Source organism: Pocillopora damicornis, chromosome 6 (genome assembly GCF_964200805.1).
Source record: "Pocillopora damicornis chromosome 6, jaPocDami1.2, whole genome shotgun sequence".
Lineage (NCBI taxonomy): Eukaryota > Metazoa > Cnidaria > Anthozoa > Scleractinia > Pocilloporidae > Pocillopora > Pocillopora damicornis.
In genome coordinates, this window is record NC_142675.1 from 14,527,501 (window position 1) to 14,554,380 (window position 26,880).

The 26,880-nt window shown below is 38.5% G+C and overlaps 3 protein-coding genes and 1 pseudogene across 3 annotated transcripts in view; all 4 read right to left on the minus strand.

Moving 5' to 3' along the window:
• The window catches only part of LOC113677713 (tyrosine kinase receptor Cad96Ca), a 13,525-nt gene extending 13,071 nt beyond the window's left edge, over window positions 1-454 (minus strand). The window contains exon 1 of the mRNA XM_089208694.1: window positions 372-454. The gene's annotated coding sequence lies outside the window, so the exon portion shown is untranslated. The remainder of the gene's footprint in view (window positions 1-371) is intronic.
• A 693-nt stretch (window positions 455-1,147) lies between these two features.
• Window positions 1,148-5,229, minus strand: LOC149044116 (scavenger receptor cysteine-rich domain-containing group B protein-like). The gene is made up of 4 exons (XM_089210839.1): window positions 4,875-5,229; window positions 3,275-3,589; window positions 2,042-2,299; window positions 1,148-1,345 (listed from the first exon to the last, which is right to left on the minus strand). The coding sequence occupies exons 1-4, from the start codon at window positions 5,227-5,229 to the stop codon at window positions 1,269-1,271; spliced, it is 1,005 nt and encodes a 334-aa protein (XP_089066965.1). The 3' UTR covers window positions 1,148-1,268.
• Window positions 5,230-5,438: 209 nt separating this feature from the next.
• Window positions 5,439-20,782, minus strand: LOC149044117 (scavenger receptor cysteine-rich domain-containing protein DMBT1-like). Its single transcript, XM_089210840.1, has 7 exons — window positions 20,434-20,782; window positions 16,806-17,117; window positions 12,259-12,570; window positions 11,570-11,881; window positions 8,348-8,659; window positions 7,659-7,970; window positions 5,439-5,875 (listed from the first exon to the last, which is right to left on the minus strand). The coding sequence occupies exons 1-7, from the start codon at window positions 20,780-20,782 to the stop codon at window positions 5,439-5,441; spliced, it is 2,346 nt and encodes a 781-aa protein (XP_089066966.1).
• Window positions 20,783-22,542: 1,760 nt separating this feature from the next.
• Window positions 22,543-24,613, minus strand: LOC149044118 (uncharacterized; annotated as a pseudogene).
• Window positions 24,614-26,880: the final 2,267 nt, after the last annotated feature.

Genomic DNA, 26,880 nt, shown 5'->3' on the forward strand with positions numbered 1-26,880 from the left:
ACTTCATATCACGATTAAATAGGTTAACAAGCAATTCTCAGTGGTCAACAGAATACAGTTAATGTATGGTCCCTCGGGAAACAGTCAGTTTTGTTTTGCCGAGAGTCCTGGTGTTTCCCGAGACGAAGTCGAGTTTCCTGAGGGACCATACATTAAGTGCTTTGTTATACACTTAGACTTTCTCTTAAACAGTCATAGGCTGTTATATTCGGTGCGCAGGCAACAACTACGCTAAGACTCCCGGTCCCGTGACCAAGAATCAATCAATCACAGTGCTCGTTTTGTAGAGTGAAAGTCTAGGTTTATCATGAGATGAATTGTTAATTAGTATCCCGTAAATATGATGATATTGATCAAGCAGATTATCGCACCACATCTGGAAATTCTGCAGCAACTTCTAAACGTCTGTCACAGCTCTCCTGTACTGTTGCCGTCAGGAAAACTTCTGAGCGTTCTGAAACTTAAAAATAGCCGCATTCTATTAGAATTACTGAAAGAATGAATGCCCTTTACGCAGTGCTACAACTTAGAAATGGTTTAAGCTGCGGGCATATAAAAAGTTTTCAAATAATCCCGGTGAAAAGTCGTTCAAACAGAGTGTGTTAATAGGCTCGAGAGAAGATTTGACCTTTCACTTGTTATGTTTAATACGAGGCCTTTCACTTGTACTCTTTAATACGAGGATTTATTAAGATGAAAACGATTCCCTTTTATCGTGATTTTGTAGGATTTGATTTGGAAACTTTTCACATGCTCAAGTAGGAGTGCGACTAAATCCTGAACGGATGCTAAAGTAGGATACCCCGATACAAAATTCTGAATATAAAAAATAGATTGATCGATTTTTATTTGAAGACATCGAATATCAGAAAACGAAAAGTCTCCATCAAACCAAATTTCGAATAAGTTTCTGATGCAAATAAAGCGAATACTTCCTACTTTGGTAATTATGGTTTTCTTGGAGTCCCGTGAAGGTAAAAGGCAAAAAAACAATGCAACGTGTTTTATGAACTATCTCCTGTCAAACTAGAGATCAAAGAGAGGAAGCAAAGTCGACAATAAGGAAAGGTAAAATAAAGTAAAAAAGGTTTGTAATTTTGACACGAAGCTGTTACTGGCATAAAACTTTGCAAACGATTGCCTCAACTAAGATACCAAACCTCTGATATAATTTGCACGAGGTCTACAGTCTAACAGAGTAGCCCCCGACCGCCTATCATGTTGTACTTGCTTCAGTTCATAACATCGAAATACGATCGCCAATTTTCTCAGTATAACAAAGAAAAACAATCACCTTTGGGAGTTGTTTGGGATGATGTAGTAACTGTACTTGATGCTGGTTTAACTGGAGAAAAATGACGTTGAAAACGAGACATTTTTTAATTAATTAATTGATCTATTATTGTTACGAACCAATTGATGATAAATGCGTCATTTCAGCGGGAAGCTCCAATCACAGAAGCAGTTTTAAAGGTGGTCCTGCATTACGTGATAATGTTCTAGGACTAGTGTAATCATTGAAAGCCACACAAAAGTGTAAGAACAATGGTGATGCAAAATTGTCTGTGAAATCCAAAAACAGCATTTATCTTCAAATGTTAAGCTGAGGAGCACAAGAATCAAAGGCAAAATTAAGTCAACTTGTTTCCAAGAAATCGATGGTCGTGGACTGTTTAATGTCAAGTTTGAAACAATGTGACTAATGTTTAGTGCAATTATGGATTTATGCTTGTATGTGCGTAAATTTTCTTCCCTTGTAAATTAATAAGCGTATAGCATTCTAGCTTTTTCAAAAGTTCTTCAGATTAATACGCATCAGTCCCTCTTACAGGGTTAAAAAAATTCCTTTGTTCTGTTTCCTTCTGCTAAATAGTATGTCGGAGGAAAGAGAACTCTAACATGTCAATAAAAAAAATAAATACCACTAGAATTTGCTTAAACCTTGTATTTTGCCAACGACTTTGCTGACAATGTTGCTGACTTACGTCGGCCCCAGATTCGATAGTGGTTTATATTTATCAGTAATTTTACTTTAACTTACCAACAACAAATAAAAACCGGACGGTTGCATTTCCCAATTCATTTTTCGCAAAACAGGTATACCATCCTTCGTCACTTGAAGCAAAATTCTGAACCTCAAGAGTTGAGCAGTTAGTCATTTTTCTGCCGCTGGTATCATTCCCTTTGTACCACGTGATAACAGCTGGGGGGTTTCCAATGTCCACAGGGCAACCAATAGACCTATCTTCTCCTAACTCCAATTTGATGACTGTGCTTGCCTGGGTGGCTGATGGTGCATCTGGGAACAAAAATGGTGAACCTCAAAATCAAAAGCCTTATGGACGTGAAAATGATTACCTTCTCTTGCCTTTAAGAAAACTGTGCAAGCAAGTATTGAAGAATAAAATTGAATCTGTCCTGATTGTACTTGCATTTTTAAAGTTATTTTTCTTTAATCAAATCTACTAAACTGATAAAAGACGAGACCTAGAACCTGCTGATTCTGCCCATGCCAGATATTAAGAACTAAAAAACTACATGTATATTAATAAATTTAGATGAGGAGTCCATTCCTTTGCGTACTATGACGATGTTCTTAGTTTCTTGCTAGTTAACACCAACATCATAATATATCCCTAAATAAACACTGCGTCGGTCATGTGTGCAAGTTCATCAAAGAATAGATGCTATAACGATTGAAACAGAAGAATTGAGAAAATTAAACAGAAGAAGAAAAAATAAAAGAAATGAAAGGGACGAAGACTAACAGGTGTCAAATCCTGGTCCTGGTCGTCTCCTTAGTCATTAAAAAGATTAATTTGAGACACATGGTCTGATACCACATAAATTCTCGACATCAAAAAGAGTGCACAAAAAAGAAATCATCTTTACAACCTTTCGTAATCCTGACCTTCTCCGAGAAAATATCTATCATTTTGCTCCCTCTTAAAACCCAATGCCTGACTTTTTATCTACATATGCGTGTGTAGATAAAGTAGTAAACAAAAGAAAATGACAATATTTGCTGCCAACCCTATACATAACGGCTCACCCAAATGTAGATGAAAGTCCCTACGCGTTACGTAGCATTACGAGGGATGGTGAGGCGTAGAATTTTTAAATTATGTAGATGTTAATAACATTTAAGTGGAAAAATTGCTGCATTTTTAACTTTTCTCAACGAAATTATTTCTTGAACATTTTCAGTATCCTTACCATGGAGTAGAAAGAAATAAGATCATTAAGATAATAGCGCGTTCATCATTGAATTTACCTTTAATCTGGTGGCACACCACACTAACATCATTGTGATGCCCACAGTTATGGCCTCCCCATCCTGCGTGCGTGCATTGTGAGACTGATCTCTCATATCCTCTACACTGCACCCTATTCAGCCATATCGGGCCTGTTCCTTGTCCAAATGCTGCATCTCTAAGGGCTGATAAGGCTCCATCGTATCCAAGTTGGCGACAAACCACATCAGCATCTCTTAGGTCCCAGTAATTCTCACAAATTGTTCCCCATGTTCCATGAAACTGGACTTCAACACGTCCAAACGACGGTGAATTGTCGGGACTCACCAAACGGACTGTGGTTAATGCGTACATAGAGAAAAATAATTTTTACGTTGCTCTCAAGAAACTTATTACAGTCTCTACATTTCGTGACTACTATTCTGAAAAATATCTACCGTTTTTCTTGCGATATTTCAGAATGATTCGTAGACTGGAATTTTCAGCTTTTATCATATGTATTACGACTCATGTATCCTTGCTAAATTATGCCGAGTTATCTACTGGAGTGTGAACTTATCGAAGTCTGACAATAAAAAGCGAACTTGAAACTGGGTAACATGTCGTTTTTTTTTTTTTTGTTTTTGTTTTTTTTTTCATTTCTAGTTTCATAGCCTTATAGTTCGTTTACATGAAAATGACAATGAAATTTATGATGGAAGTACATCATATGCCGGGCTGTTAAGGTGACCAAAATAGAATTCAAATATTCCTCTTCGAAAAATTTAGTTTCTCGTAGGTCCGTATACAAAATAACTTTGGACTTGAAGATTCAGCCCGAAGCCGCATTTTCAAGACTTCTATCAAAGTGCAAATAACCCATATTTATTATATTGAAATTTTCAACTCTGAGTGTTGCACTTTTATTGTTCTGACTGGTTCACGCAACCGTGCTTATCAGCTCATATTCCGATTCAGCCTATACGGAAATGCATTGCGACGCGTTGGAAGTTGAAGAGTTTTGCTGAAAATATTCCAACGCTCTGGATTTAATGAAATTTACTGAGTAACTATTCCATGTGTGCTTGTTGGCTAAGGTAGTCCTGAGGTTAACCTAAGCGTTCTGATTGGTTCTAAGTTGGTCGGAGTTTTGCCAAGTACTTTGAAGCAAAATGTAAGCTATTAAAAAGTTACAGGCTATATTTTAGACAGCGAGCCCTGTAGCGGCTGGTTACTCCAATGTTCCGCTCTTTTGTTTGCTGCTATTGTTGTTTTTTAGAACAAGTACCATAAAATTGTACATAGAGACAATAAAGCAATTTAACTAGGTATGTTTTTTACTTTGGAACGTTAAAGGACCCTATGTGACCGCAGAATGAAAGAGTTCTATCAAAAATAGGATACTTGATAGATAGGTTTTACCTCAACCATCGGATGATCACAGGTAACAAAATGATCATCACAGGTGAACTGCAGTTGAAAGAGAGATGATTAAGTCTGAACTAGTCAGACTTTGGCGGGGTTTGAATTCGTGCTTCCATGGAACGCCTTAAATTCTTTGTTGCCAAGCTTTCAAGAAGCGAATTGAATCGGAATAAATGATTGGAAAATAATTGTTTGCAAGATCATAATCTAACTGACCTTTTAGTTGGCGGCACACTACGCCGGCATTTTTACCACGCCCACAGTTATGAACTCCCCATCCTCTATGGCTGCACTGCGTTATCGATGTCTCATTTCCCTCACAATGAACGTCATCCAACCGTATCGGACCAGTTCCTTGTCCAAATACTGCATCAACAGGTGCTGATGAAGCTCCATTGTATCCAAGCTGGCGACAAACAACATCAGCGTCTTTTAAGTCCCACAAGTCGTCGCAAATGGTTCCCCATGTACCATTATAAAACACTTCAACACGACCAGACGATAACGAATTGGTGGAGCTCACCAAGCGAACTGTTGTCAATGTGAGAATATAAGAAAGCTTGTTTAACATTGTGAGGGCTCGTCATAAGATCTATTTTTGTGCCGGAAATGATGCTTAAACAGTTCATAAAGGTCTATTAAAGTCAGCGACGGATTATGATGTGTATCAAAATAACAGGAACCTCCTTGAAACATTTTTGAAAGAAATATTGTTCTGAATAGCTTGTAAGCGGGGATTTACATCTATGTATGTTATGGATGGTTTTACTTATACTTTAGTTAGCATTGATTCACTGAAAGTAGCGTTATACGAATCACTTTGTAAAAACGGCTAAAAATGAGATTAAGGAAAAAATATCTGTTGGCTTTGAGTTGTTCGTTGTGAGCGCGTATCGCCACATTACCTGCAGGTCGGCAAACTGCGCCAGCGTCCTGATAGTGACGACAGTTGTGAACTCCCAATCCTAAGTGACTGCAGTGTGATATTGATGTCTCATTTCCCACACATTGCACGTCATTCAACCATATTTGGCCTGTTCCTTGTCCAAATGCTGCGTCACGAACTGCTCGTAAAGCTCCATCGTATCCAAGCTGGTGACAAACTACATTAGCGTCCTGTAAGTCCCAATAGTCGCCACAAATTGTTCCCCATGTACCACTGTATAGCACTTCAACACGACCAGCATGTGATAAATAAGAATTCACTAGACGAACAGCTGTAAAGTAGACATAAAAGTTGACCAGTAGTTATTAGTAAACTAGTAAGAACTAGCATATTCAAATGTACTTATCTCAGAAATTGGGTAAAGCCAGGTAGCTATGCCAATCCGGTGTGGGCTAACGTCCCAATCAAACGCAGGGTTAAAGTGAATAATAAAAATAATAATAATAACTTTTTTAATTTTAATAATCTTCACTTATCTTTATTTATCAATTAAAACTAAAAATATCGTATCAGGAAAATCAACTTCTAAATGGAAGTTCTTAAAAATTGAATGTGTACGATAGAAAACTGTCTTGTTAATAACTAAAATAACAATTTTCATTTCTAAAATTCTACAAACAATAAGTAATATTCATAAAAATCATTAAGTAACAAACTAATGATAAAAAATGTATCAATTCTCTGCTATAAATGATTTATCTAAAAGTTTTCATTTGCTTTATTTTTATGGATCAAAGATAAATCAAGGGCATGGAAAGAAAAAACTGATCCATGACGTAATAGTCGCATAGCTTCCGCCCTTCTTTGTAGCAACTAGCTCAGCAGGTCTACTGTAGTATCATTTATATTCCACCGCCGTTCCACCTGTGTTTTTTTTAAAAGATATATTGAAGAGTCTTTTTCTCGAAACGCTCACAGAAATTATTCACCCTTCGGCGGGAAGTATGGCATTTGACAAAGCTGTTTGTCCGCCTATCAAGACGACAGTCGATATTTATACTTCGACTCAGATTTCTCTTGTTTATCTTTTCCTGAATGTTTGCGTCTTTTTATTCTTACTGTTGTTGAGCGATACAAGAAAAAACCGACTCGCAGTGCGAGGTTGAAGCCACCATCTTGTATCTACAAGAGGATAACACTTTCTTCACTCGAGGCTTCCATATTTCGCCCATTCATTCAAAGAACTCGTTCCAACAACCTGTCCTAAGCAGAGTTGTCTCACTCAATCCTGGCTCTAAATCGTCCTTGCAAATGCTCTATTCGCTTGTGGATCATCGTAAATGCGAAGGACTCAAACCGAGCGAACTTATAGACTTTTAGGGTATGGTCTACTTCAGTAGTAAGCCACCATACCGAGTTTTGGCATTTTGAACGATTGGCACGTCGAGCGTTAAGTGTTTGTCAGAGCACAGCAGAGGGCTGAGGGTCCTAACCCACCCATTAATTTTTGCGCGATTTTAATGGTCACTTTAAGTCACGTGGTGGAGAATCACCGGACTGTTATCACACAATAACCCCCATCTACGTCGAAATTAATCCTCCGATTATTTCTGTCGAAAAGAAACAAAGCCATCGAAAAAGACCAGGTAAAGAGTTTTAACGTCTCATCTCTATTTTTCTAGACAGAAGAAAGAAAACAAGTCGTATGGTAGAGTCAGGTTAATAGCGATATTGAAGCCTTCAGCCTTTAGAGACACTACATAGCTACACCTTACCATAGCTCATTACTGAGCCCAGTGATGACTGTGCGCTTAAACTTAATTTAAATGTTTTTTAAAGAGCTTCTTGATGTACACCATCTCAGCTCTTGCATAGTTTATTCCTAAAATCAATCATCCTGAATACAATTTAGGGCTATCATTAAAGATTGCAGTCGTACGCTTTAAAATATTAGGAAATGGCACCACTTGCTATCTGTTAGTGGGAATAAGATCGCGAGATGGAGAGTTTAATTGAATTACTGTCGAATATGCAACATCTTTCTATAATTCTGATTAGTCCATTTTAATGCTTGCTAAAAATGGTAATAAAAAGTACTCGTATCGTTACTTTACCTCCGGGTCGGCATACCACACCAGCGTCTTTACTATGCCCACAGTTCTCAACTCCCCATCCTTGGTGTCTGCACCGTGATATGGATTTCTCATTTCCAAAACATCCAACGTTATCCAGCCATATCGGACCAGTTCCTCTTCCAAACGCTGCGGCTCTAGGTGCTGATAAAGCTCCCTCGTATCCAAGCTGGCGACAAACTACTTCAGCGTCCTGTAAGCCCCATAAGTCATCACAAATGGTTCCCCATGTACCATTATAAAACACTTCAACACGACCAGATAACGGTAAATTGGTGGGGCTCACCAAACGAACTGTTGTCAATGTGAGAATATAAGTAAGCTTGTTTAACATTGTGAGGAGTCGTCAAAAGATCTGTTTTTGTGCTGGAAATGATGCTTAAACAGTTCAAAAAGGTCTATTAAAGTCAGCGACGGATTATGATGTGTATCAAAATAACAGGAACCTCCTTAAAATATTTTTGAAAGAAACATTGTTCTGAATAGCTTGTAAGCGGGGATTTACATCTATGTATGTTATGGATGGTTTTACTTATACTTTAGTTAGCATTGATTCACTGAAAGTAGCGTTATACGAATCACTTTGTAAAAACGGCTAAAAATGAGTTTAAGAAAAATAGAATATCTCTTGGCTTTGAGTTTTTCATTGTGAGCGTGTATCACCACATTACCTGCAGGTCGGCAAACTGCGCCAGCGTCCTTATTGTGACGACAGTTGTGAGCTCCCCATCCTAAGTGACTGCAGTGTGATATTGATGTCTCATTTCCCACACATTGCACGTCATCCAACCATATCGGGCCTGTTCCTTGTCCATATGCTGCGTTACGAACTGCTCGTAAAGCTCCATCGTATCCAAGCTGGTGACAAACTACATTAGCGTCCTGTAAGTCCCAATAGTCGCCACAAATTGTTCCCCATGTACCACTGTATAGCACTTCAACACGACCAGCATGTGATGAATAAGAATTCATCAAACGAACAGCTGTAAAGTAGACATAAAAGTTGACCATTAGTTATATTAGTAAGCTAGTAAGAACTAGCATATGCAAATGTACTGTCTTAGAAATTAGGTCAAGCCAGGCAGCTTTGCAAATCCAGTATGGGAAAACGTCTCAATAAAGCGTATGGTTTACTTAATAGTGATAATAAAACTTTTTTTTTTTTTTTTAATTTTAATAATCTTCAATAATCTTTATTTTTCAACTTAAACTAAAAAATATTATATCAGGAAAATCAACTTTTGAGGGAAGTTCTTGAAAATTGAATATGTACAGTAGAAAACTGTCTTGTTAATAACTAAAAATAACAATTTTCATTTCTAAAATTCTACAAACCAGTAAATACTTTTTGTATAAAAATTTATTTGGTAACAAACTAATCATCCCCAGAAAAAACGTTCTCAATGCCTCAACGAATATTTGCATTTCCTTTTTCAATATCCATATCAATGTCCGACAATTCTAAATGAACTTCTCTAGAAGCTCGAGAGCCTCGTAAGCAAAGTAATGCTGATCTCAGCAGTGCAAAAGACACTCTTGCCCTGAACCATGACATGATGGTCGCATAAGTTTCGCCCTTCTTTGTAGCAACTAGCTCAGCAAGTCTACCAAGGTATCATTTACATTTTACCGCCGTTCCACCTGTGTTTTTAAAAAAGGATATTGAAGAGTCTTTCTCTCGAAACGTACACGGCAATTATTCACCCTTCGGCGGGAAGCAAGGCATTCGGCAAAGCTGTTTGTCCGCCTAGCAAGACGGCAGTCGATATTTATACTTCGACTCAGATTTCTCCTGGTTATCCTGAATGTTTGCATCCTTTTATTCTTGCTGTTGTTGAGCGATACAAGAAAACCGACTCACAGTGCCAAGGATGAAGCCACCATCTTGTATCTACAAGAGGATAACCTTTTCTTCACTCGAGGCTGCCATATTACTTCAATTCGACGAACAAGTTCCAACAACCTGTCCTAAGCAGAGTTGTCTCGCTCAATCCTGGCTCTAAATCATGCTTGCAAATGTGCTATTCGCTTGCAGACCATCGTAAATGCGGAGGAGAGAAAAAAAGCGAATTTTAAAATACTCCAATTGAATTTTTCCTCCCTGTCTTTCTAAAACCAGTACGATCACTACTTCCATCTTAAATGGTTCCACATTTTTCATAAACTGCAGATTACTCGACACAAGAGCGCAAGGACCTGTCTGTCCTAAATAAACACCCTGACGGCCTGTTAAACAACCTTATTAGCCGCAGTAGTCGACTTCTACTTGGCATTAGAGTGATTCATCATAGATCATTACGTCTTAGATCATTGAATGAGAATCCCTGGCTTCATATCAGTGACGAATGATCTTCACAATCGGGGCGGCGGCGTAGTATAAACAAAACCTAACTGTACATCCAGTCTATAGATGAGATAACCTTAATATAGAAGCCACAATGATGCGTCACCACTTCTGTGAGATTGCATTCTTTTCTGATCGGCTCTATCTCTCTGGGGACTTTGATTCTGATTTGTTACAAAGAAAATCTTACAAAGAAGCGGAATCGTTGGCAACTGAGCCGCGTAAATATCGATCATCGACTTGATTCATGTAGTACACCAAGAGGTCGGTGTTTTTGTGTTTCATATGAAGCTATGCCTTAACATGAAATTGTTTAGCAACTTTATACCACGAGACGACAGTATGCCACACATTGATTGATAGCAGTGGATAATGTTCTAAATTTAATGACGCAACATCTAATTAATAATTTGTCGCAAAGCGTTTTCCTAACTAAAAAAACCTTTTATCTCGCGAAATCGAGAGGACCGATCTTAGCCAGACAGCTATTTAAAAGTTGGGAAAATAGTTCGCTCCTTGTCTACGGAGAAATGATTTCAATATCTCATCGCTTTCCCTGATAAGAGTTACATCCAAGTTTGCTTTACGCAGTGCCTTGCAAAGGGCTATACATAAAAAATTATCACCAAGAAGTAAGCGGCCATACTGAGTTTTGGCATTTTGAACGATTGACACGTCGAGCGTTAAGAGCCCATATCGAGAATCGAGAATTTAGGTAAAAAACCCGAATGTTCGTTTTTCTCCATTTCCTCGGACATATTTGATTTTACAAACTTTGAAATAATTTTTTGGAATATATCTCTCTAAAAGGTTTTTCCAGGCAAATTATCAGAATTATTGATTTTTTTAGCCTGGCCAGCGATTCTCGATATTTACAGTCACGGCATCTTCAGTGTTTGTCAGAGCACAGCAGAGGGCTGAGGGTCATAACCCACCCATTGGCTTTTGCGCGATTTTATTGGCTACTTTAAGTCACGTGGTGGAGAATCACCGGACTTTTATCACACAATAACCCCCGCTACGTCGATATTTATCCTCCGATTATTTCTGTCGAAGAAAAACAAAGCCATTGAAAAGGGCCAGCTCAAGAGTTTTAACGTCTCATCTCTTTTGTTCTAGACCGAAGAAAACAAGTCGTATGGTAGAGACAGGTTAATAGCGATATTAAAAAGCCTTCAGCCTTAAGAGACACTACACAGCTACACCTTACCATAGCTCATTACTGAGCCCAGTGATGACTGTGTGCTTAAACTTAATTTAAATGTTTTTTAAAGAGCTTCTTGATGTACACCATCTCAGCTCTTGCATAGTTTATTCCTAAAATCAATCATCCTGAATACAATTTAGGGCTATCATTAAAGATTGCAGTCGTACGCTTTAAAATATTAGGAAATGGCACCACTTGCTATCTGTTAGTGGGAATAAGATCGCGAGATGGAGAGTTTAATTGAATTACTGTCGAATATGCAACATCTTTCTATAATTCTGATTAGTCCATTTTAATGCTTGCTAATAATGGTAATAAAAAGTACTCGTATCGTTACTTTACCTCCGGGTCGGCATACCACACCAGCGTCTTTACTATGCCCACAGTTCTCAACTCCCCATCCTTGGTGTCTGCACTGTAATACGGATTTCTCATTTCCAAAACATCCAACGTTATCCAGCCATATCGGACCAGTTCCTCTTCCAAACGCTGCGGCTCTAGGTGCTGATAAAGCTCCATCGTATCCAAGCTGACGACAAACTACTTCAGCGTCCTGTAAGCCCCATACGTCATCACAAATGGTTCCCCATGTACCATTATAAAACACTTCAACACGACCAGATAACGGTAAATTGGTGGGGCTCACCAAACGAACTGTTGTCAATGTGAGAATATAAGTAAGCTTGTTTAACATTGTGAGGAGTCGTCAAAAGATCTGTTTTTGTGCTGGAAATGATGCTTAAACAGTTCAAAAAGGTCTATTAAAGTCAGCGACGGATTATGATGTGTATCAAAATAACAGGAACCTCCTTAAAATATTTTTGAAAGAAACATTGTTCTGAATAGCTTGTAAGCGGGGATTTACATCTATGTATGTTATGGATGGTTTTACTTATACTTTAGTTAGCATTGATTCACTGAAAGTAGCGTTATACGAATCACTTTGTAAAAACGGCTAAAAATGAGTTTAAGAAAAATAGAATATCTCTTGGCTTTGAGTTTTTCATTGTGAGCGTGTATCACCACATTACCTGCAGGTCGGCAAACTGCGCCAGCGTCCTTATTGTGACGACAGTTGTGAGCTCCCCATCCTAAGTGACTGCAGTGTGATATTGATGTCTCATTTCCCACACATTGCACGTCATCCAACCATATCGGGCCTGTTCCTTGTCCATATGCTGCGTTACGAACTGCTCGTAAAGCTCCATCGTATCCAAGCTGGTGACAAACTACATTAGCGTCCTGTAAGTCCCAATAGTCGCCACAAATTGTTCCCCATGTACCACTGTATAGCACTTCAACACGACCAGCATGTGATAAATAAGAATTCACCAAACGAACAGCTGTAGAGTAAGTATAAAAGTTGACCAGTAGTTATGTTAGTAAACTAGTAAGAACTATCATATTCAAATGTACCATCAAAGCCAGGCAGCTTTGCCAATCCAATGTGGGCAAACTTTCGAATATAGCGCAGGATCAAAGTGAATAATAATAAGAATAAAAAATAATTGAGAATAAAAATTATTTAGTGACAAACTAATAATAATAAATTATCAATACTTTGCATAAATGCTTTATCTAGAAAACAAAAGTTTTTATTTGCTATTATTTCCATGGATCAAAGATAAATCAAGGGCATAAAAAGAAAACACAAAGTAGCATTCCTGTCTGTGGCTTGAGTTCCTCAGAAATAGCGTTCTTGATACCTCAACGAATATTTGCATTTCCTTTTTCAATATCCATATCGATGTCCGACAATTCTAAATGAACTTCTCTAGAAGCTCGCATGCCTATTAATCAAAGTAATGCTGATCTCAGCAGTGCAAAAGACACTCTTGCCCCTGCCCTATGCGACTACATGGTAGTCGCATAGGTTTCGCCCTTCTTTGTAGCAACTAGCTCAGCAAGTCTACCATGGTATCGTTTACATTCCGCCGCCGTTCCACCTGTGTTATTTTGAAAAGAAGATTTTGAAAAGTCTTGTTCTCGAGACGCTCACTGAACTGAATTATTTACCCTTCGGCGGGAAGCATGGGCAAAGCTGTTTGTCCGCCTATCAAGACGACGGTCGATATTTATACTCCGACTTAGATTTCTCCTGTTCATCTTTTCCTGAATGTTTGCGTCTTTTTCATCTTACTGTTGTCGAGCAATACAAGAAAACCGCCTCACAGTGTTAAGGATGAAGCCACCATCTTGTATCTACAAGAGGATGACACTTTCTTCACTCGAGGCTGCTACATTACTTCAATTCGACGAACAAGTTCCAACAACCTGTCCTAAGCAGAGTTGTCTCGCTCAATCCTGGCTCTAAATTTTGCTTGCAAATGCACTATTTGCTTGCAGACCATCGTAAACGCAAAAGAGTGAAACCGAGCGAATTTTAAAACTTTCGGGGTTTGGACTACTCTAATTAAATTTTTCCTCCTTGTCTTTCTAAAACCAGTACGATCACTACTTCCATCTTAAATGGTTCCACATTTTTCATAAACTGCAGATTACTCGACACAAGAGCGCAAGGACCTGTCTGTCCTAAATAAACACCCTGACGGCCTGTTAAACAACCTTATTAGCCGCAGTAGTCGACTTCTACTTGGCATTAGAGTGATTCATCATAGATCATTACGTCTTAGATCATTGAATGAGAATCCCTGGCTTCATATCAGTGACGAATGATCTTCACAATCGGGGCGGCGGCGTAGTATAAACAAAATCTAACTGTACATAACCTTAATATAGAAGCCACAATGATGCGTCACCACTTCTGTGAGATTACATTCTTTTCTGATCGGCTCTATCTCCCTGGCGACCTTGTTTCTGATTTGTTACAAAGAAAATCTTACAAAAAAGCGGAATCGTTGGCAACTGAGCCGCGTAAATATCGATCATCGACTTGATTCATGTAGTACACCAAGAGGTCGGTGTTTTTGTGTGTTTCATATGCAGCTATGCCTTAACATGAAATTGTTTAGCAACTTTATACCACGAGACGACAGTATGCCACACATTGATTGATAGCAGTGGATAATGTTCTAAATTTAATGGTGCAACATCTTATTAATAATTTGTTGCAAGGCGTTTTCTCAAGTAAAGAACCTTTTATCTCTCGAAATCGAGAGGACCGGTCTTAGCAAGACAGCCATTTAAAAGTTGGGAAAATAGTTCGCTCTTTGTCTATGGAGAAATGATTTCAATATCTCATCGCCTTCCCTAACAAGAGTTACATCCAAGTTGCTTTACACAATGCCAAGAAGAGTTTTGGCATTTTGAACGATTGACACGTCGAGCGTTAAGTGTTTGTCAGAGCACAGCAGAGGGTCATAACCCACCCATTGATTTTTGCGCTATTTTATTGGCTATTCTAAGTCACGTGGTGGATAATAAACAGACTGTTATCACACAATAATCCCCGCATACGTCGATATTAATCCTCCGATTATTTCTGTCGAAAATAAACAAGGTTATCGAAAAATGCCAGCTCAAGAGTTCTATCCTCTCATCTCTATTGTTCTAGACGGAAGAAAACAAATCTTTTGGTTAAGTTCAGAAATAGCGATATCAAACATAGGCATGCGTAGCATGCAAGAGTTATTTTTTCGGCTGTGTGGGTTGAGATGGGACAGTTTGAGTACTTAATGTTACCATTTTTGTTACCGAAAAGAGCATATCTTTCAAAAAACGAAGATATCGCAGAAAGACAGAAAAAACCTAATTTATCTGAACTCACACAGATATTATGAGATCTACTGTCTCTTTTGTCTCTATACTTCTAAGTTAAAATGAATTGCATCGGTGCCACGCTTACTGTTGTTTCCTTCGCAGCCGTTGTTTGGTCTCGTTACACAACGCCCTCTATTTCCCGTTTGATAGAGAGTGCGTTGCGTGACGAAATCAAATACCGGTTGCGAAAGAGACTACGCTCACTGCTGTTCCTCTAACAGAGAGAAAATCAAAATTATTCGTCTACACTTAGTTACCTCAAAGTTACCCTAACCAAAGACAAATTGCGATCTCGAACAAGCGAAGATACATTGAACAATGGAAAAGGATAATATTTCAGAGAGATCTCCGAGTCCAAGTGGCTTAAAGCGACCTTAAATCGTAGAAGAAGTCAAACGCGGGAGAATTGCATGGAAAACTCAATATCAGTAACTTTTAGTTTTTAGTTCCATGTGGATTTTTTCCGGTAAGGTCGGACAATGCAGTTGGAACACGTGATAAAATGCTGGTTGTTTACAAGAAAATGATACTTGATATATTTAAGTCCAATGTGGCAAAATGGAATTTGATTGGTGGAATACAATTCCTGCGGTGGCCCACAACTGTCACGGCAAAACAAAAAGTCACGGCACTACAAACTTTACTCACGGCAAAACAAAATTAACTCACGGCAAAACAAAGAAAACCAGTTGGTCAGCGGTTGCATCTGAAATGGTACGTCGTGTAACAGTAAACAAACGAAATGGCGGCCTTTGTTGCTAACAATAGTGATGGGGTGAAAAAGAAGCCAATGATAATCTTAAAAGAGTTTATATTTATTCGTTTTAGTTTCAACAAGTGGCGCCAGCGACCGGCAGGCCTGCGAGGATTCACAATGAAATAAGAGAACAACCTTCGTTTTACGTAAAACTGTAATTTACAATCCTTGAACTTGAAAACAATCCGAAGATTCACTAAAATTGTCATTTACTCCGAAGCGCTCAGAGTTTACAAGTGTTCAAAAGCTTTTTCTGTTATGGCGTGAGATTGGGGAAAAAATCGATCACTACATTTTGTATCGTGGGTTTTTTCTGTGTGAAGCAACAAAAGGTGCCGGCGACTGACGAAATTACAGGTTAACACGAAAATCAAATAACACCTAAACAAATAATTTTGGCGACCGATTTTCAGTGAATTTTTAAAGAACAATTTTCTTTTAAGTTTCAAGACAATTTGAAGATTCAAAATAAATATTGCGTACTAAAATGCGAAAGTTGTACACCACAAAATTGATAAATAGGCCTGAAATGAAATTCTATCTTGTTCTCGATTATACGCTGCCTAGCGCGTGATCAAAATCTACCTAAGCGGAAATCCAAAATGACGGTGGTAGTCTGGGCTTAATTATATCACTCAAAACTCGTTCCCGTTTGTCTCATTTGATAAAGAGGGAATCATTAATTAAAAATATAACTCAAAAAGCCTTCGGCCTTTAGAGACAATACATAGCTACACTTTACCATAGCACATTACTGACCCCAGTGATGAACACATTCCAAGCCATATGCGCTTAAACTTGATCTAAATGTGTTTGAAAGAGCTTCTTGATGTATACCATCTCAGCTCTTACAAAGTTAATTTCCAAAATCAATCATTCAAAGAAACAATTTAGGGCTATCATCAAAGGTTGCAGTCAAACGATTTAAAAATTCAGGGGATGGCACCCCACTTGCTATCCACTGTTGGTGGAAATAAGATCGCGAGATGGATAATTTAACTGAATTATTGTCGAATATGCAACAGCTTTCTGTAATTCTGATTAGTCCATTTCAATGCTTGCTTAAGATGGTAATACAATGTATTTGTATCGTTACTTTACCTCCGGGTCGGCATACAACACCAGCGTCTTTACTATGCCCACAGTTCTCATTTCCCCACCCGTTGTGACTGCACTGTGCTATGGATTTCTCACTTCCAACACATCTAACGTCATCCAGCCATATCTGACCAGTTCCTTGTCCAAACGCTGCGGCTCCACGTGCCGATAAAGCTCCATCGTATCCAAGCTGGCGACAAACTACTTCAGCGGCTTGTGGGTTCCATAAGTCATCACAAATGGTTCCCCATATACCATTATAGAACACTTCAACACGACCAGATAACGGTAAATTGGTGGGGCTCACCAAACGAACTGTGGACATAAAGATAAATTTTAGCCAAGCATACATGGCGAGCATTCATCTAAAGAAATGTTTTAATCAGTGGGGGAGCCAAAAGCCAACATCGGCTTTGTAATTGTAATTGCATATGACCAGGTCGTTCGATGGAATATGAAAAGAACAACATTGGAAATATCCTTTGAGAAAAGGTGAAATAAAAGTTTGGTTTAATTTAATTCGCTCTGCTAGCATCATGAGGTAGGAAAAATGAAAAATTGAGAGAAAAAAAGAGAGTTCGTGTATTCTAAATTACGTACGACGTAGGAGAATCACCTCCTTAGCTACTAATTGACAAATTACTCCAGTGTCTTTAGTATGACCAACGTTGTGGGCTTCCCATCGTCTGTGATGGAAAGGTCAATTTCATGACTGTCAAATTTTGTAACGACTTTCTCGTATTCTGATTAGCTCTTTTTTCACATTCTCCACAAAAATGGAATTAAAAAGTCCTTGTATCGTTACTCTATCTTTGGGTTAGCACATTAGAACAAGTCTTTTCTTAAAATTAGCAAATCCAAATGTACTATCTTAGAAATTAGGTAAAGCTCGGTAGCTTCGCCAATCCGGTATGGGCAAACGTCTCAATAAAGCGCAGAGTTCAACTGAATAATGACAATACTTTTTTGATTTTCATAATCTTCAATAATCTTTTTTTTCCAATTAAACCTAACGAATATTATATCAGGGCAATCAACTTTTAAGGGTAGCTCTTAAAAATTGAATATGTACAATAGAAAACTGTCTTGTTAATAACTAAAACAACAATTTTCATCTCTAAAATTCTACAAACAAATTACTAATTTTTTATAAAAATTATTTAGTAAGAAACTAATTATAAAAAATGTATCAATCCTTTGCTATAAATGCTTTATCTAGAAAACAAAAGTTTTCACTTGCTATTATTTCCATGGATCAAAGATAAATCAAGGGCGTAAAAGAAAACACAAAGTAGTATTCCTGGCTTTGGCTAGAGTTCCCCAGAATAAACGTTCTGGATGCCTTAACGAATATTTGCATGTCCTCTTTCAATATCTATATCAATGTCTGACAATTCTAAATGAACTTCTCTAGAAGCTCGCGAGCCTCGTAAGCAAAGTAATGCTGATTTCATCAGTGCAAAAGAAACTCTTGCCCTGATTCATGACATGGCAGTCGCATAGCTTTCGCCTTTCTTTGTAGCAACTAGCTCAGCAAGTCTACCATGGTATCGTTTACATTCTGCCGCCGTTCCACCTGTGTTTTTTTTTAAAGATGTTGGAGAGTCTTGTTCTCGAAACGCTCACTGAACTGAATTATTTACCCTTCGGCGGGAAGCATGGCATTGGGCAAAGCTGTTTGTCCGCTTATCAAGACGACGGTCGATATTTATACTTCGACTCAGATTTCTCTTGTTTATCTTTTCCTGAATGTTTGCGTCTTTTTCATCTTACTGTTGTCGAGCGATTCAAGAAAACCGACTCGCAGTGCTAAGGTTGAAGCCACCATCTTGTATCTACAAGAGGATAACACTTTCTTCACTCGAGGCTGCCATATCACGCCAATTCGGCAGACATGTTCCAACAACCTGTCCTAAGCAGAGTTGTCTTACTAAATCCTGGCTCTAAATCATCCTTGCAAATGCTCTATTCGCTTGCAGACCATCGTAAATTCGGAGGAGTGAAACTGAGCGAATTTTAAAACTTTCAGGGTATGGACTACTCCGATTGAATTTTTCTCTCTGTCTTTCTTAAACCAGTACGATCACTACTATTATCTCAAATGGTTCTATATTATTCGTAAATGGCAAAACTGCAGCAGATTACTCGACAAAAGAAGACAAGGACCCGTCTGTCCTAAATAAACGCCCTAACGGCCTGTTAAACAACCTTAATAGCCGAAGTAATCGACTTCTACTCGGCATCAGAGTGATTCGTCATAGATAATTATGTCTTAGATCAATGAATAAGAATCCCTGGCTTCACATCAGTGAGGAATGATCGAGGCAATCGAGGTGGCAGCATAGTATAAAGAAAACCTAACTGTACATCCAGTCTATTGGGATAACCTTGATATAGGAGCCGCGATGATGCGTCACCACTTCTGTGAGATTACATTCTTTTCTGATCGGCTCTATCTCCCTGGTGACTTTGATTCTGATTTGTTACAAAGAAAATCTTACGAAGAGGCGGAATCGTTGGGAACTGAGCCGCGTAAATATCGATCATCGACTTGACTCATGTAGTACACCAAGAGGTCGGTGTTTTTGTGTGTTTCATATGCAGCTATGCCTTAACATGAAATTGTTTAGCAACTTTATACCACGAGACGACAGTATGCCACACATTGACTGATAGAAGTGGATAATGTTCTCAATTTGATGACGCAACATCTTATTAATAATTTGTTGCAAAGCGCTTTCCTAAGTAAAAAACCTTTTATCACGCGAAATCGAGAGGACCGGTCTTAGCGAGAAAGCCATTGAAAAGTTGGGAAAATAGTTCGCTCTTTGTCTATGGAGAAATGGTTTCAATATCTCATCGCCTTCCCAAAGAGTTACATCCAAGGTTGCTATACGCAGTGCCTTGCAAAGGGCTATACATCAACGATTATCGACAAGAAGTAAGCCGCCATATCGAGTTTTGGCGAGTTTTTCAACGATTGACACGTCGAGTGTTAGGTGTTTGTCAGAGCACAGCAGAGAGCTGAAGGTCATAATCCACCCATTAATTTTTGCGCGATTTTATCGGCTACTTTAAGTCACGCGGTGGAGAATCACCGGACTGTTAGCACTCAATAATCCTCGTCTACGTCGAAATTAATCCTCTGAGTATTTCTGTCGAAAATAAACAAGGCCATCGTTTTCAACTCAGTTGTTTACACTAAATTACCTGTTATACTTCCCACCGATGCAGCATCGCAGTTTCCCTCGAAACTTACCCCCTTTACACATTTTATCATAGCTCATTACTGACCCCTGTGATGAACACATTCCGAGCCATATGCGCTTAAACCTGACTTAATCTAAATGTTTTTTAAAGAGCTTCTTGATGTATTCCATCTCAGCCCCCGTTAAGTTATTTTCCAAAATCTCCCTGAATACAATTTAGGGCTATCATTAAAGGTTGCAGTCAAACGATTTAAAGAATCTGGGAATGGCACCACTTGTTATCTGTTAGTGTGAATAAGATCTCAAGATGGAAAATTTAATTTAATTACTATCGAATATGAAACAGCTTTCTCTAATTCTGATTAGTCCATTTTAATGCTTGCTAAAGATGGTAATAAAAAGTACTCGTATCATTACTTTACCTTTGGGTTGGCATACCACACCAGCGTCTTCACTATGCCCACAGTTCTGTTTTCCCCATCCTTTGTGACTGCACTGTGCTATCGATTTCTCATTTCCAACACATCTAACGTCATCCAGCCATATCTGACCAGTTCCTTGTCCAAACACTGCGGCTCCAGGTGCTGATAGAGCTCCATCGTATCCAAGCTGGCGACAAACTACTTCAGCGTCCTGTGAGCCCCATAAGTCATCACAAATGGTTCCCCATATACCATTATAAAACACTTCAACACGACCAAATGACGGTAAATCGGTGGGGCTCACCAAACGAACTGTGGGCACAGAGATAAAATTTAGCCAGGCATACATGGCGAGCATTCATCTAAAGAAATGTTTTAATCAGTGGGGGAGATAACAGCCAACATCAGCCTTGTAATTGTAATTGCATATGACCAGGTCGTTCGATGGAATATACGAAAATATGAAAAGAACAACATTGGAAATACCCTTTGAGAAAAGGTGAAATAAAAGTTTGGTTTACTTTAATTCGCTCGGCTAGTATCATGAGGTAGGAAAAATGAAAAATTGAGAAAACGAATGAGAGTCTGTGTATTCTAAATTACGTACGACGTAGGAGAATCACCTCCTTAGCTGCTGGTCGACGTTTTACTCCAGCGTCTTTAGTTTGCCCAAATGTATGGGCTTTCCCATCGTCTGTGATGGAAAGGTTAATTTTATGACTGTCAAATTTTGTAACGACTTTCTCCTATTCTTATTGGCCCTTTTTTACATGCCCAGTAAAAGTGGCAATAAAAAGTGCTCGTATTGTGACTCTACCAACGTAACCGAGCCGTTACCAGAGCTGTGGAATCTCCGGAACCTTCATGAATGGAAAAATCCACCTTAGAGAAGACGAGAAAAGCACATGGTCGCACCGCTCATGACCTTCCTAATCTGAAAAATGGAGGCATCGTCCGAGTGAAACCATTAAGGAAATGCGCATAGGGGATTGACGAAGAAAAGGCAGCTTAAGCTTTGCATCAGTCTGACCGTTGAAAAAAAAGTGAGTTTCCTTTACACAAAAACAGAATGAGCTTTTTTTTAAAAGCTCAGTAGAAACCCTGATCCAGTCCTTAATGATGCGTCTGGTTTTGACGAAATAATTGAAAGCCACAGTTAGTGTTGTTTTCTCGCCAAGTAAATAACCGATGAAACAAAAATAATGCACACAAACAAGTCGGCCATGTGCTTTCTATAGTTAACTTTCCTCATGCTCTCCCGATCATTGTTACGTAAAATATGACAGTTACTTTCAAGAGTGGTCTCCTAACGCTCACTTGTTAGTGCGGATGTTAATGCTTAAAACTAGTCTGCCCGTAAACTAAAAATATGTCTCTGTTTCTAAGATACGGGAACAAATGCAAACGCTGAGTCGATCGTGTGTTGAATCTTTCCATAGTTTAGCCGGCGAGTTCTTCCAATCTCCATCCGAGGATCGAGTTGTTGACTGAGTATGGCAATCCAGAAAAATCGAACTCACGCAAATACACCCTAACAAAATTTGAACAATCATCACGTTTTTCAAAAAAGAACAAGCCTGGGAATTTTGTCTTGTCGGTGTCTTTACTAGAACAGCATACAAAATACTGATTCAATTCGATTGCTTGTAATAGTTTTATGTCGACTGCCCGGCTATTCACTGGTCCGAGATTTATAAATATGACAACTCATATCATCTCTTTCAATCTCTCCTTACTTGATTATCATTTCTTAGGTAAAGTTCACAGAGAAATTTTGACTTAAGCCAAAGACGAGAATTGCGTAAGTTGATGCACTAACACTTACCAGTAGCACTTGCTGCTTTCGCAAGAAGCACCACAATACCTGAAAGAAAAGCCACGAAAAATTATTTCTGAATTAACTATTCCACGTATTGGACTGCACTGTATCAGCAAACTTGACATGGAATAATAAAAATAAACGCAAAAACTCATTTTGTCTTTATTGAAATGATTATCTCTTTGCCAAAGAACGATGTCAATCAATTGTGCAATCCTTTTAACAGACGCAGAAACATAAGCATGAGCAGTAGCGTAATGTTAAGGCACAGGCACATGCCTAATTTAGAATCACAATGTTAAAGTTATTGACGGAAGGATAGATTTAAGAATGATAATTGCGTGGTTCTGAGGGTGAAATGTGAGAGGAATGCGATCAGTATTTTCCTTCGGAGCCGTAGTGCTTACTGTCGATCAATTTGTTGGGCGCGGTTGTGGAAAGAAACAGGTTAGCCGCGTTCATCGAAAAACTGGTAGATTGTCTCTGATTTTCCGGAAGAATCAGAGTCGTCACTGAACTGTGAAAAAGGTATGGACTTCTTTTCGTGTGATGGATGTAAAGATGAATATAACAAGTAACAAATATGTGAATCTGTAGTGCATAGACCATTGTCTAAAATTGAAATTTTTATGTCTAGAAAATTCAAAGAAGTGTCGTAAATTTCCCAGGTATATTTCAGAGCCGAGTGAAAGTAATTGACGGCAGTTATAAATTGAGTGAGCTCCTTTCTGACAGAGGCGGTGGTGGCGATGCAGTCGTCAATGTAGCGGTCGTGGTTGGGCATGTGCATGTGCATGTGTCTTAACATCAGGCTGGGGCCGCGGTTTGACTAAAAAATTGGTGTTCATGATAAATCCTACGAAAAGATTGGCGTAGATGAGTCCCATTTTAGTATCCACGGCTACGCCATTAGTTTGATTATAGTAGTTGCCACGGAATGAAAAGCAACTGAATGTAAGTGCTAGTTTGGCTAAACGGAGTAGTGTTTCAGAGCTAAGTTCCTTAACAGTGCGTTGATCTGAAAAATGTTTGAGGGCCCAGAGACCTTCGTCATTGGGAATGACAGTATAAAGATATGTAGCATCCAAAGTGAAAATAAATTTATTTTGGCCGAGGAAATTAAAGTCACAAATAATTTCAAGTGCGTGGTGGCTGTCCTTCATGTATGATGGTTAAGATTTGACGATAGGTGCTACAATTTTGTCTAAATAGCTTGAAATGAGTTCGGCAGGACAACTGCAGGCAAAGACGATGGGTCGACCAAGGTTGTTAAGTTTGTGGATTTTAGTAAAAAGTAAATACAAAAAGTTTTAGGAGTGGTGATGATGAGGGTTTTTGCAATGGCCGGCAATTCTTGTCTAGCTATAAGATCATTAATCGTGCTTTTGACAATGTTTTGCTTGATGGAAGTGAGATCTTTGTCAACTTTTGCAAAAGAGGTATAAGAAAGTTGTCGCGAAGCTTCTCTTTGGTAGAGATCGGCCCGCCAAACAACGACTGCGCCTCATTTGTCGGCCGCGTTAATAACTATGTCTGCGTTTTTCTGGACTTTTTAGGGCCGACCATTCTTTCGAAGAAAGGTTAGAAAATTTGGTGTTACGATTGAATTTAAGTTTATTAAAATCGTGGCGACATTTTTTGATGAAAAAATCTAAAGATGCGAATTAGCCCGTTTCCAAAGTATCTTTGTTAGGGGTGTTGGAATCATCCTCTTTGTCGTGAAAAAGGCTTTCAATTTTTCATTGGTTTTGTGATGAACAAAACAATAAATTCGCCAGGCGTTCATAAAAATTTTCAAAACGAACTTTGGCTTCTAAACGAACAAAGGTGGCGTTAGCATGCTGCTGTACTCTCATAAAGCTCGCCAAAACAGACCAATCGAACCTTTTTTAGATATTTTCAAATAATTTGATTGGATAAGACTAAAGCAGTCAAAATGTGAAAACATCAAAGATCACAAACTGAAATAGCTCACAAACTGAAATAGTTCATAAACTGAAATAGCTCACAAACTGAAATAGTCCACACGCTGAAACAGTTTCACAAGTCACATCATTCCTGTTTGATTTTTTTTTGAAGAAAAAAATATTATTTATTTATTATATGAGTGTTAACAGTGTTTCAACTCTATTATCGTAATTGAGCTTGAGACACTCTTAAAACGAGAAAACCCTCAAAAAGTCGAACAGTCTACTTCCGGCGTTTTCTCTTTGGTGTTTTTCGTCACTGCTCAAGTTATAAATTTCGTCAATTTCGACGTTTGGCATAGCCACAAGCAGTTGTTTATTTCTCCCGTTGCTGCTAACTGACTCGGTGTTTTTATCAATACCTTGGTTCCGAAATTTCACTTTCTATCTCCATGTGATTTGTTCTGTTACTTACACGGGTTGTTCTGGATCGATTGAAGCCAGGAGGTCGTTTTCATATTCGCGTTCTAGGTCATGCAAGACTCGTGGGTCAACAGAAAAAAGAAAAAAAAAACGAGAGAGAAGTCCGGGAAATATTCGGCTATTGCACAGATCGTTTGATGGCGTGACAAAGTTACTCCGAGCATCTGCACTCTGATAAAGCACGACGTTTCATCCAAATCAGAACACGTAAAAAAAATTATGACAAAAAGCAGTCCGTTGATGCGCAAAAAGGGTCTGTGTAGTTTACTAAACTAAACAATTCGCTCGCTTTCCCAAGTTTTCCAAATCGTGAGTAAAAATCTGTACGTCGCTTTTTCTACGAAGTAATCCATATTTATGCAACAAACTGTTCGTGATCAGTCCCCAACGATCCCTAAGAATTCAGTGCATGGCTGACGTCGTACAAAACTTGTTTTCTCTGCTTTTTAACATTTACGAGATTTTTCCGAGCTTTAAGAAATAAGGAATTTGAAAACAAAAATTAGCGAAAGCGATGTATTAGAAAGACAAATTAAATAAATCGAGGTATCAGGCACTTGTAAAATACCCTGTTACAGAAGACTTTTCGTTTCAGGTTCTAGCGAATGAAGATTTCATGATCCTTGAAAAAACGCAAAGGAGTACACAAGGGTAAAAGTACGAAGGTGCGAGTGTCAATTATCCGTGCGTCGGAACTGCGGTTCAGATCATTATTCAATTTCAACTTCAGTGAGCCTGTCTTGTTAATGAGATTGAACGTTTGGTAGATTTTAAATGAGAACAATTCGATTTTACGCTCTTAACATTTATCGCGCGATAACAGATTCTGGCTTCGCCCTCATCAGTCATCATGCGGTACTCTCGAACCACAAATTAGTTCTTTTAAATATACGTTTAAAAAATCAACTTATCATATTGAAAAGTGCTTACTTCCAAGAAGAAACATAAACGCTCCAAGCTTCATTCCAAATACTTTTAAGATCCTGAAGAGTAATCAGCTTCGCCGTTCACAATAGTTTCTATATAGTTGGTCACAATTACAGTGGAACTTCGATTTAACGAACCGCTAGATAACGAAGTCCACCGTATAACCAACGATACTCTTCAGCCCAGCCAAACTTACAATAACGAAATCCTCGTTATAATGAAAACAATGCAGAAGCCCAAACGTATAATATACCCCGATATAATGAGCCTGTGTCAACACGTGACAAAAGAAAAATGCGAAACAGACCAACAAGAATCAAATCCTTCAGTTTTGTAAAAATAGAACAACTTCACAGTTAACAGCTCATTATAAATGCCGAAACTGAAACTATCGACAATTGTCTTCTGTGCTTTAAAACAAGGTGCTGTAGCTATGTACAGCCCTGTACAGCGCACTGTAGCTTCATATAGACATTAAAGCACAAATGTTACTTACAGTAATCGTTCCGATCTCAAAATGCTGGGTAGCACACGGTAACACCACAAAAAAAAATTGACCATCACTTTATATAGGGAACATTTTGGTTGCTTTTTCCGCAAATTCGTTAGATCGAAGTTTTCGATATAACGAACCCTCGATATCAATTGCAATTATGTGCAGTATTGGTGTATTAAATTGAAAGAAGTAGATTCAAGGATATTTGAAACAGTTTTCCGAAACACCCATCGACTGTGTTTAAAGCACTTAAAAATAAACTTTCTCTCTTTGCAGTCGAATCAATTTCACACGTGTGTTGACCAAAGGATTGAAGTTTGAAATAGTGGACGTGGTATGTCAATCGCTATCGTCTCTGCTTTGGGAGTAAGGTGTGCTCGAGTTTGTTTTTGAGTTAGAGTTCGTGTTGGACTTCGATTTACGTTTCGAGTTTTAGTTAAAAATTTAATTTTGACACGAGCAAACAATTCATCGCCGTACATTAAGAACTCCAAAGAGATTTATTGAATCTCGTAAACTCTGATAAAGGCAGCTAAAGGCAATTGGAAGATGGTACTTCCCCTATGCGAAAAAGAACTGTCCCTAGGCAAGAAGATATTTACATAGTGAATCTAACCATGACGGGAAAGAGTGAACGTTGCCATGAAACGTTAGTGAAAACTGAGGCGTTGTATTATAATCCTTCTAGCGCCTTTAATACTGCGTAATGAGCTCAAAATAACAAACAGCCAGGCGAATTCGAGGTATTATTGATATTTTTCATTTTCCACGTGGTTTAATAAATAACATTGTTAACACACATCAATTTCTAGGGC

Excerpts from the sequence above, each read along its gene's own strand:
- LOC149044116 (XM_089210839.1), bottom strand. The coding sequence starts at position 5,229 with ATGTTAAACAAGCTTTCTTATATTCTCACATTGACAACAGTTCGCTTG. Across the intron at positions 3,590-4,874 it reads AGTGTGCCGCCAACTAAAAG|TCCGTTTGGTGAGTCCCGAC; the intron begins GTCAGTTAGATT and ends CATTAACCACAG. Across the intron at positions 1,346-2,041 it reads CCGGTTTTTATTTGTTGTTG|TTAAACCAGCATCAAGTACA; the intron begins GTAAGTTAAAGT and ends ATTTTTCTCCAG.
- LOC149044117 (XM_089210840.1), bottom strand. The coding sequence starts at position 20,782 with ATGTATGCCTGGCTAAATTTTATCTCTGTGCCCACAGTTCGTTTGGTG. Across the intron at positions 12,571-16,805 it reads TGTTGTATGCCGACCCGGAG|CTGTTCGTTTGGTGAATTCT; the intron begins GTAAAGTAACGA and ends CTTACTCTACAG. Across the intron at positions 11,882-12,258 it reads CGCAGTTTGCCGACCTGCAG|TTCGTTTGGTGAGCCCCACC; the intron begins GTAATGTGGTGA and ends CATTGACAACAG.